The 12285-nt window shown below is 36.8% G+C and overlaps 1 protein-coding gene across 4 annotated transcripts in view; it reads right to left on the reverse strand.

Annotated features, from left to right (window-relative positions):
- LOC148955139 (uncharacterized) overlaps positions 1-12285 on the reverse strand; it is a 110361-nt gene that overhangs the window by 48667 nt on the left and 49409 nt on the right. For all 4 annotated transcript variants that reach the window (XM_089100493.1, XM_089100509.1, XM_089100501.1 and 1 more), the window contains exon 5: positions 726-938. In XM_089100493.1, coding sequence (XP_088956619.1) covers positions 726-938 — 213 coding nt within the window. The remainder of the gene's footprint in view (positions 1-725; positions 939-12285) is intronic.

Here is a 12285-nt window from a genome sequence, read left to right on the forward strand (position 1 = left end):
ATAATTGACTTATATATTTGAATAATTTTAAGGAGGATCCAAGTGAATTCTAGATATTCAGACTAGAGAAATTTTATCTTCTGTTTTTCATCACTAAACTACAGTGCTTCACCTAGAAGACGGATCTAGACTATTTCTACGTTTTTTCTTTTTATTATTATTATTATTATTAGAAGCTTCAAAAAGTCAATGAATCGCTCATTCGCATAGAAATGATCTGAATTACAAAAAAATAAAACGCATCTTAAAAGGATGCAGTTGATGGCTATTCGCAGCTTTTATTAACCACAATAAAAACAATCTTTTTGCAGTACATTTTAGGTTTACTATTTAATGTTAGGCTAGACTTAACAGCTTAGAAAACAAAATAAAACACAAATCCTTTATTTGTTCTTTTTGAAAAATGTAAAATCTTAACCCCCTTCAAATATTCGAAAACTTTTTACAATTCTATAACCTTCTATGCGTCTGTTTCTTTTTCGTGAATTCTGCAAATGTTGAATGAAGGATAGTGTCTCTTATCGTTTACAAAGTTTAACCCCAAATTTCCCACGAATTTTGATTCGCTAAACAGGCCTATTTCTCAAAACTTGCTTTTTGTACGTAAGTAAAGTGCTTCCAGTTTATACAGAAAATTTTTACTAAGCATTTTCAGAGTGGAATCTACGCATTGACTGGTAGTTGGAGGCTAAATACTATTCCTATCACTTGATAGTTAATCTCACCTTCAGCACACGTCCAATTTTCGCAGAGCTCAGATGTGAATATAGGCTCGGGTAGGTTTCTGAAAAATCTTTTCAAAGCTGAGGCAACGTCATGCTCAGTGAAATCTTCTTTGGATATATGGATCTTCGAAGAATCGGCCAGAAAAAGCAACTCAAGCTTCTCAATTCGGGATTTGATTCCTGTTTTTCTGTATATTCCTTCGGAAACTATGCCTGAAAAGTATATAATTTTAGTCAAGTGCCACTTTTTGGCAGTCTTGTTTCTATAGATGTTAGATAACAATAGTAAATAATGATAATTATTATTACTATTATACAACATATTATTTAACAGTAATATATATACTAAAGATTGTCAAATGCTCTTCACGGGTGTCTACAAATAAAAGAATTGCTCTTTGTTGTTCTTTGTTGCTCTTTGTTGTTCTTTGTTGTTCTTTGTTGTTCTTTGTTGTTCTTTGTTGTTCTTTGTTGTTCTTTGTTGTTGCTCCTTTCTTCGCATCCCATGACCATCCCATCAACAGTTGCCTTTTCAAATTCTTTTTTACAAGTTTTTCTTATAAACGTTGTTTGACAAGTAGCCTGTATTTGACAGTTTCTACTACCACATCTGAGGTGTTCAATTTTCTTGTACTCTAAGCATACTTAAAGATACGGATTGTGGAGTCAAAAATATTTTGACTGAAATACTACAATCATTGTGTTTAGCCTCTGAAAGGGAAATTGGAGAAACAATAGTATATATTTGATTTCACAGTTATCCCAGTGCTTCATGACTTCTACTAGCAGTATCTGGTCTCATCTCAGTTTGGAAGCAGAGCACTAATGGTTCATACTGTTTAAATAATTGTCAATATAACTTTTTCTCTAACTTCTATCTGATTCGGGCAAGCTTCAGAATTTTATAAATAGAAATGTTAGTTTCTTCTTGAATCAGCACCAAACAATGTCCCTTGCCACTTCGACAAAAATAGAAACTGAAAATCAGAAGAAATTCGTCTAATAATTAGCACAGAGTGCTAATGAAGGGCAGATGCATCCCATTCCTAAGTCTGAGGGAATTTTTACTTAAGCAGATCTTTGGAACCTTTTCACGTCCGTCCTTGTGGAGCAATTACAGCTTCAAAAATCCAATTATATGACAAAGAGGAATACTTTTCTTTTTAAACGAATTAATTAAAAAAACTTTTTCCACAAAAAAAGTTTTTCAAAGAAAAGTAAAGAACTCCATTAAACAAAAAATACGCAAAAATAAAATCAAATAATCTACCAAGCGTGAAACTACCACAAATCAGCATCGATAAATAAATGATACCCAAAACGAACAGAAATTACAATAATTAACCGAGTCAAACTCAAAACGAGAAGAAATTAACATAAGTTGGGCGAAAAACCCCTATGCCTTCCAAAGGTCAGAACAAAATTTGCACTTTACGAAAAAATATAAATGTTTTTACTTTTACAACTTTAATAAATCAAATAATATTAACATTTTGATTACTAAATATCAGTATATGTATATTAAACTGACAATGCACATTCATTTGTCCTCCTCAAAAACCTATTAGTGTCCACCTCAAAAATCTATTTTCTATCTGTAAATCAACTACGATTAACAAATTGTCTATATAAATTTTGTGTTTGGATGTGTTTGGGGTAATGATGGGCGTGGGAGGGGGGGCTAGTTGCCCTCCAATCACTTTCGACTATTAAAAAGGGCACTAGCCCTCCAAATTTCCAATCGAATGAGCCTGTTTTGAAGTTTCTACGACAACGCCTTGTATAAAAACCTTATATGCCCCCCGGGCATTACTTGAACCCTTTGATCTTAGGTTCGTGGGGGGTGTCCTCCTCAATAACATATTTTCTATCTGGAAATCAACTTCGCTGAACAAACTTGCCATCTAACTCCTTCGATTGGATATGTTTGGAAGAATGATGGGCGTGGGGGGCTAGTTGCCCTCGAATCACTTTCGACTATTAAAAAGAACACTAGAACTTTCAATTTTCTATTGAATGAGTTCTTTTTGAAGTTTGTACGACGACCACTTCTGTGGGGACGGTCCAGCTTTAAGGGAAAAAAAAAATAATTAATTTTTACAGTGTGCCAACATCGTTTGTACACACCCACGAGGCATAACTTAAAACCTTTGCCCCGTGGGTTGTGGGGATTGTCCTCCTCAACAACATATTTTCTATCTGGAAATCAACTATGCTGAACAAAATGGATATCTCAAAATTTTAATTGGATGTGTTTGGGGGAATGCTGGGCGAGGGGGGCCTAGTTGTCCTCCAATCACTTTCGACTATTAAAAAGGGCACTAACCACTCCAATTTCCAATCGAATGAACCCTTTTCGAAGTTTCTACGACAACTCCTTCGATACGAAGTGCCCGGCTGAAGAAAAAAAAGAAAAATACATTGCGCCCACATCGTTCTAACTAGACTAACAGCAGTTCAATTTTCGAGGAAAACGGGGTCAAACAACGAGTCAGCAACATTTTCTTTATGAGTATTGAAGTAGACCCCGAAGCCACGCCGAAAAGTCGGCGGCGCGCCGCAGAGCGTGCAGCAGTGCGCTGATGCCTCTGCTGATTCTGCCGGCGGCGGCGTCACTAATACGCCGCTGTTTTTTTCTCTTTTTTGGTTATCGGTTTCGACATCCAGGCTTCAACCGTCATCCCGGCTAATCTGTTTATTAAAGATAAATACTGCTCGTCATGTATATCGGTTCGAAGAGAAGAAGAAATTTTTCTTGAAGCAAAAATTTTACCTTCCACTTTAAAATTCTGTTCATTTTTCTTTCTGATTTTTCGGATGAAAAGAGGTAGGTAAAAGAGCATTAGGCAATTCAGGATGTCATCATAGGCAGCGCAATCGAGCTGCCTAAGTAAAGAACAATGTTGGCACAATGTAGTATTTAATTGTTTTTGTTTGTTTTTTCATACCAGGGCAATTCCTATCGAAAGAGTTGTTGTAAAAACTTCGAAAAGGGATCATTCGATTTGAAATTGGAATAGCTAGTGCCCCTTTTAATAGTCGAAATTGATTGGAAGGGAACTAACACCCTTTCCACACCCACCGTTTCCCCGAACACACTCAATCAAAATTTTAATATAGCTATTTTGTTCATAGCAACTGATTTCCAGAGAGAAAATATGTTTTTTGAGGAGGTTACTCCCCCACAACCCTTAGGGAAAGGGTTTTAAGTTATGCCTTGGGGGTATACAAGAACGATGTTGGCACAATGTATTATTTAATAATTTTTCTTTTAGACCAGGGTACTTCATATCGAAGAAGTTGTTGTAGAAACTTCGAAAGGGCTCATTCAATTAGAGATTGGAGTGGCTCGTGCCCTTTTTAATAGTCGAAAGTGATTGTAAGGCAGCTAACCACTCTTCCATACCCACCATGACTCAAAACCCATCCACTAAAAATTTTGAGACAGCCTTTTTGTTTAGCGTAGTTGAAAGTTCTGGAAATTATGTCATAGACGATGACAACCACTTACACAGCCCTCAGGGTCAGCTTTGTCATTTATTCCCTAGGGGCATATAAGGTGTTTATAGAAAGCGTTGTCGTATAAAATCAAAAAGGGATCATTCGATTCGAAATCGAAAAGCCTATTATACTTTTTAATAATCAAAAATGATTGGAAGGCTTGACATTTTTATAATAGAGATTGATGCGGGTATAGTGTATAATTTTGTTGTTGTTGTTGTTTAGACCAGGACACTTCATATCAAATTTATTGTCGTAGAGACTTTGAAAAGGGCTTACTCTATTGAAAATAGAATGGGCTGATGTACTTCTTAATAGTCGAAAGTGATTGGAGGGAAACTAATACCCCTACCACCCCCCACTACCAAATTGCCTTTATTTTTTAAAATTAAATTTTTCTTCAAGATTAAATTAAAAAGCACTGTATTAATGCTAAGTACCAATAAGTCATCTCAACAATATCCCAAGAACAACTGAGGGTATTATGTTCAAACTTTCGGGGCTTCTTCTCCTCTTAAAATTTGACCAAATCCAAATAGCGTAAGTGTATGCAAGCTATTAAAGAAAGTAAACAAATTTTTTTTCGAATGTTATCAACTTTTCCATTTCAGATCAACTAGAGGAGGTATGAAATTAAATTAAACACTACTATTTCAGTCCAGATTTTTAAAAATGTCTATGTTGTTAATAATTGCTGAAATTTTTTTTACAGCATACAAATAACAGACCGAAATAATCATTCTTAAAAGAACGAAAAGTTTCAATGTATTATTTTCTTAATCCCTAAAAAGACTTTGTCCACATTTAATCGAAAGAAATTAATAAAAAAAAACTTTTTCCTCTAAATAAGTTTTTCAAGGAAAAACAAAGAATTTCATTAAACAAAAAATGAGCAAAATTAAAATCAAATAATTTACCAAGCGGGAAACTACCACAAATCAGCATCAATAAATAAATGAAACACAAAACGAACAGGAATTACAATAACTGACCGAGTCAAACTCAAAAGGAGCAGAAATCAACATAAGTTCGGCTCAAAATCCCTATGCCCTACCAAGGTCAAAACATAATTTGCACTTTACTGAAAAAAAATACAAATGAATATTCATTGTCAGTTACATGCACTGATATTTATTAATCAGAATGTTAATATTATTTGATTTATTAAAGTTATAAAAGTAAAAACATTTATATTTTTTTTAAAGTAAAGTGCAAATTATGTTCTGGCCTTGGGAAGCCATAGAGATTTTGAGCCCAACTTATGTTAATTTCTGCTCGTTAATTTCTTATGTTAATTTCTGTGAGTTTGACTCGGTTATTTATTGTAATTTCTGTTCGTTTTGGGCTTCATTTATTTATCGATGTTCATTTGTGGCAGTTTCTCGCTTGGTATATTAACTATAGCTATTATATAAATATATATATTGAAATTAATTACATTTTTTTTTTTGACCAGTTATCATAGCACACTTACTTTGATTCATCCACAACTTATTTCAGGAAAGAATGTTAGGGAGTTATTGAGTGTTGATAAGAAAAGAGGGTAAAGGTGCAGTTTAGTTCATCCTGTAGTGTAGAGCGCAGGACCCCTATGGTAAAGGTGCAGGTGTGTTCTCCCTTATAAAAACAACTTATTTCAGCAGATACAAAGAAGAAGCCCATTTGCGGCATTCTGTGGGACCCCAATGTCCAATGCTAGTATCAGATCCCGCGAGTGGCAGTTTACGCTCGTAAAGTTCTGGCTGTACCGGCTACAAGTGTCCCAGCTAAACGGCTTTTTAGCACGACAGGACTGATAGTGACTGCAAAAAGATCAATGGCTCCAGGCAGAGTGAACAAACTCACTTTTGTTACATCAATTGTAACTGAAGTGATGTAACCGCTGATTTAAAATTGTTGGTGTTGTTAAGCCATGGTATCTGACTTGTATACAATGTTTTTTCGATGATGTTATTTGTTTTTTTCACTTCCTTTTCGTATGTATTTGATGAACGAGAGATGTTTGAACTTCAAACTTTGAAAGTTATACACACATTAGCCCAAATTATTAACAAGAAGGAAATGAATAAACACAGGATTTTTTAGGAACAATACGATGTTAAACATAAACACAACATAGGTTTTCCTGGGTCTAGTGGCTAAAACTGAGAATTCTACTTGGTCTGATCAACGGTGAACATAAACACTTTTCACACGGCCCAACGAATTCCTGTTTTGTCATATTGTTCTTGTATGTTTTTAGCCAACTATTTAAAAATCCTTACTAAATTCGAGGTGGAACGTGCTTGGTGAAGTTGAATTTTTATTATTATTTTTAATCAGAAAAATCGGCGCGCTATGGCGTCCCGCCAGTCTAAAAATCGGCGGCGCGCCGCGGCTTCGGGGACTATATTGAAGTAATAACAGATTGCCACTGCTAAGATCTGACTAACAAAACCTGTTTATACAAGTTACATCATTGTAATTTTGATATTAAAAGTAACGATTCTTTCAGCATATAAATTTCAAACGATTCCAGTTGATGCTTGAGAAGCTTAAACTTATATGATACATAATCTAAGAAATCTCAAGGTATCAAAGGTACTTCCCAAGCTCTGAACTAAACCTCGATATCTGGGGGAGAAATCCCAAAGAATGACAGCAGTCTTTCCAATGTCCCCGAATTTTTCGGGTTTTCCCCAAATTTCCCAAAAAGAGAATGGGGCTATCCAACTTTTCCCCCTAAAGCAAAAGTTAACGGAAAATAACGATTTGTATTTTATGTTTAACGTATGCGTATTTACGAATGTCCCTAGGGAGAAATTTCGAAAAGCCCAATTTTCTTCTGGGAAACCCCCCCAAAAAAACGAGGACAGTGAATGTACTAAGTGACAGCTCTGATATGTTACACAAAATGAGCAGTTATTAAAGGCAATTACTTCTAAACTTCATTTGGCAGAGTTGATTTGTTTGAGGTTACCATAACCTGCCTGCAGTAGTATAGTTGCTTACCAGCTATTCATAGAGAGTGAAGTACCATAACTTGGGGTGGGAAGGGGGTATGCTGGAAGTTTTAAAACGGGTATTTTGAGGCCCAAATTCTTTGCTTTTAGTGAAAGGTCCTTCGGATCAGGATTGAGAGGGATTATCTCATAAAACTCTCTTTATTTGGAGAAATATATTTGGGTTTGCATGCGAGTCCAGATAAAATCTGCATAGAATAACAGCTCCCCTTACAATTTAGAAATATTTTTACGAGTTTAAAATAAAATAATAAAATTCGTTTTCTTACCTGTAGGGGAGAGGGGGGCCATATCGAACGATTTTTGCTTTTCCTGCTGCTGTAAGCTTATTTTTCAACCAAAAGACCCGGTTTTTACGGAGAATGGAAAGCAGATACTAAGCGTTCTATAGTAATTTTATGAAAATTTTAGGAATCAAGGTAAAGCTTCCACCACCCTAAAACCAGTAGCCTCTCACTTGTTCGGAATAGCCCCCACCACGGGGCGAAAGCGGATAGCGTAGGGGGTAATCCCGACTGGATAAATATTTCAGCTATTTATTTGAAAAACAACGTAAAAAACACAAAATGACCAGATTTTCAACTATATAAGCATAAATGGACAAACTCATCACTTAACATTGTAGGCAGAGAGGTCGTATCCAAATACTAGGCCTCTCACTTACCTTCCTGTTCCTCCTATGAACTGAAGGACTGGGAGTCTAAGCTCAATATCAGTTTGGTCTAACTCTGCTCTATCAATTCGCTTAGTGAATATAAATTTCTCGCCACTTCGTGCATAAAATTCACAGTAGCGCATTCTTTCCTAATTTCTACGATCTCTCCTGCATAGAAAATTGCAGAACTTCCTTTTTTTCAACAGAGAACTTTACTAAAACAAAATCTCTGAGACTGTATTCCATTGCTTCGTTTTCCTGCTCACTCCTGATGTGAAGTGACTCATCTGAGCCTTCATTCGTACGTGAAAACTCCTCATTGTCCTCTCTACTAACTGCCTCTGTTTGCTTCCGAGGCTTCTGTACTGTCTTGACGAGTGCTGGGACCTTTGCCTTTTTCGAAGCTTGTGCCTGAGCTTCAAGCTGTATAGTCTCTTATGTGACTGTCAGCATCCTGGTTCGTCCGTTCCTTCTAGCACCGCAAACCTGCTGCACACGGGTAGTGATGGGATACAGCCTCACTACTTCCGGGGTCTTTGAACTTGACCTTGACTCATTGGCAGTGCTCGCCTCCTTCGTTGAGCTAGCTGCTTCCTCGTGTGCTGCTGGCCTTTCAGCTTGCCGCAAACTTTCCTCCTGTGGTTCAGCTCTGTCAGTTACACTTTCCGGGAGAAAATCAGACTCTCTAAACACGTCCGGGTTTAATGGCCATATGCAAGTCTTGACAAACCCAGCAGTTATGTTCTGAGGATTCAACTTTTGAATAAATGGCACTTTCGAAAGTTGTGCGACTTCATGCACTGATATCCTTTGGCCTGGGTTTTGCTGAAGTCACGAATCATAGGACTCTTTAACAGCGTGTTTCAAAGGACTATAAACCGACACATCTAGTGGTTGAAGGCGATGTGAACAGTGGGGCGGGAATGTGAGAAGATGGATCCCTTTCTCAGTGCAGAAATTGGCGACTTGCAGTGAAAGGGGGCTATCATGAGTGCCGAGCAACAAAAGAACAGGAGTTTCAGTAGGTGCGCTGACTAGCTTTTGAAACTGCTGAAAAGACACGTCAAAATTTTCCGCCGTCATCCAACCACTACGAGGACCAAGGCCTACACAACCAGGGGGACCGTCTCTGAACATCTTGTCCGGGGTTTTAACGCGGGGAAAGACATACACCGGAGGTATCGTCTGTCCACTTGCGCTCAAAACACACAACAGAGTGAATTTCTGGCCTCTGTCTTATGAGACGGGTTGTTGTATCAGTGTAGTTCCTTTCTTCGCAACGATGCATGATGATTGCACATATGTAAGTCGACTTGTCTCATCGCAGGTCAACACTCGGGGTAGTCAAAAACTGCTCCCGTGCATACCGAGACTTCAAGTTCTCAAAAAACTGCTTCACAACTGGAGCATTGAATCCAGCCGCTCTTGCTTGGCTGGTATTTTCTGGACGTCGTGCTGAAAGCTCCGAGGTCTGCAACATTAAGCTTTTGAACCACTCAAAACCAGCCATCACCTCTTGATCCCAAGTTTCGGGGACTTTCAGAGAAAGCATCTCTGCCCAGTCATTTGCCAACTTTCTAACTGCTTTTGGTGTCAGCTCTTGGTTCATTAGACTGCATTTCTGAAGGTATTTACTGAGCTCTCTCTCTTGTTCTTGAGTAAATACTGTCCGCAGTGGGACCCCAATCACCTCGAAAAGTGCTTCCTCCGTTGCGCGGACTGTCTTAACGCCGTCTTTTTCCATTTCGGAAATGCGATTCTTCACACGTTTTACAGCATCAATTATTGTCGATTTTTTCAGTGAGAACTCTTCCGCAGCTTTCCCAAAAGTTAGTCTTCCTGCCAATACAGACTGCACGGCCTTTTTAAGTTTCTCCTGGTCGGGACGGCCACAACCAGTTCCCGCGTAATTTCGAACCATCTAGAAAAAAGAGGGGGTTAGTGGCTCGAAAGGGATAGATTAGTATCCCTTATAGTTATGAATGTTAGATTATCTTCGTCAAAAGACAGTTACAAAGGGGGTTCAGAAATATAATTACAACGAAGGATTAACAAATACAAACGATCTGATTGGTTGGCTAGGAAGCAATATATTGTAGGTTGTTAAGTGGAAATACAGGAACAAATATCTTTCGGTTCTAGGGGGGCTGATTTATCTAATTCCATCGATTATCTTAGCCAAATCTTTGTAAAATATAACGGTAAAAGAAAAGGACATAGAAAAGATGAAAATGCTGCTTTTTTTAGTGCCACAACTCTCATGAACAGAATTGAAAGCATACCTTTATGCAACTTTTCAATATCGAGGACTACCGATTATGTTGTTTTATAATGCATTAGTAGAAGAGAAAGCAACAAAAAGAGAGTAGAAACTGCTTTTTAACACTAAATAACATATATATAGGCTATATATATATATATATATATATATATATATATATATATATATATATATATATATATATATATATATATATATATATATATATATATATATATATATATATATATATATATATATATATATATATATATATATATATACATATATATATATATATATATATATATATATATATATATATATATATATATATATATATATATATATATATATATATATATATATATATATATATATATATATATATACATATATATAGATAAACTTCAGAATCTGCAAAGTTACAGGTCTCAGTTATCTTTAGTCAGTAAGGGGCGAAACCGAACGCTTAAGAATTAGTTCGAAATAGCCCATAAATTTTTGTTCGTAATCGCCCAATACAGACAAAAAAAAATTAATGTTGGCCTGATTCAAGACTGTGGTCCGAAAAAAATGAGCAAAAACACTACTCCCGCACGATAATTATAATACCAGAAGGCAAAACACATAGAAATCGATCTACAACGTCATTACAAATATAGCAATAACCAGCGGTCTACTTATTAACTACTAGAGCAAAAAAAAACTACATGTACTGCCAAAACTTGGAGCGTTGGTCCAACTAATTTGATACGTCCGCAGAATGGGCGCTAGGTAGAGGCCATCTAGCGTGAATTTTCAGAGTATAAAAGCTGCATGCTAGGTGGTGAAAAATTTGGAGGTACGGTTTCGCCCCCTTGCGGTATAGTGGTGGGAGGGGCTGAGGACATCCCCCTGAAAGATTTGTTCAAAGAATACACCTTTGAAAAGTTCGAAAAATATAATCTGAACAATCATTTTTGACATTTTAAGTCCCACATCCGACCCGCACCCCCTCAGGAACTGTTGGAAGGGGTGTCACTCTTTCAGGGTAATTATCATTTTTGTAACATTATTATGCGAAAGTTAAATTTCAGTGTGAAGCGCAGATGGTGAGAGGCGTAGCAACCTCCCCGCCCCCTTATTTGGGATGAGGTTGAATAAAAAATCAGCAAAGAACATAAAATTAACCAAAACAACTACTTTTCTTCAAATAAAGAGCAACGTTGGAACATAAAACGAAGAGACAAAGGGGGACAGCCCCTTCCTAAATCGACCATCCTTTACGCTAAATAATCAACACAGTATGAGCATTTAGTTACACCCTCAATAAAGCATAAATCAGGTTAGGTTTAGCATCATGGTTGCAGCAGTAGCTGCAACATAGTAAAGAGCGAACCACACCCCATAGTCGACGAAAGTTGCAAAATGCGTTTTGAAAAAAACCGCCTGGTGAAAAAAAATTGCCATCTGGCACTGATTTAGGAATGGTAACTATTAATTGGGTTTATCTTAAAGGTAAAATTTTATTGCAAAAATAAATTTATGATGATTAGGGAAAAAAAACAATACACCTCAAAAATGGCATCAAATCAAAACGAAAAGTGCACCATTGGAACCAGCATGGTCGAAAACCTTTCACAAGGAAATTACAGTCCCCAACCTTGAAAACCAATGAAAATCACTTTTTTGCATTGGCAGCACTGATCTGTCTCCTTTTTTTCTTTTTTTCTAGGACTAGAGGGTTACCAGAACATCATAGAGAGATGCTTAATGGCTCATTTAAAGCAGTTTCTCATATCTATGAGCTTTTTATAAATTCCGCCATCTGCAAGTGCCATATGACACTAGAAAGGGCACTTTTTGTACCATTTCTCAAGCGGTGAGGTTAACGGGCTACCAGAACACCATAGACAGATGTTTAATATCCATATTGCCCATATCTACATTCTTCCTATAAATGTCACCTTCTGCATGTGCCAAATGAGACTAAAAATGGCATTTTTGGTGCCATGTCTCAAGTGGAAAATATGGGGCTAGTGGGCTATCAGAACTTCTTAGAATGATGTTTGATGGCTCATTTTAAAGCTATTGCTCATATCTACATACTGTTTGTGAATTCTACCATCTGTAAGTGCGATATAACACTAAGCAGAACAC

The sequence above is a fragment of the Artemia sp. Qi Xiang Cuo genome, chromosome 2 (assembly GCF_049724085.1).
Source record: "Artemia sp. Qi Xiang Cuo chromosome 2, ASM4972408v1, whole genome shotgun sequence".
NCBI classification, from domain to species: Eukaryota; Metazoa; Arthropoda; class Branchiopoda; order Anostraca; family Artemiidae; genus Artemia; species Artemia sp. Qi Xiang Cuo.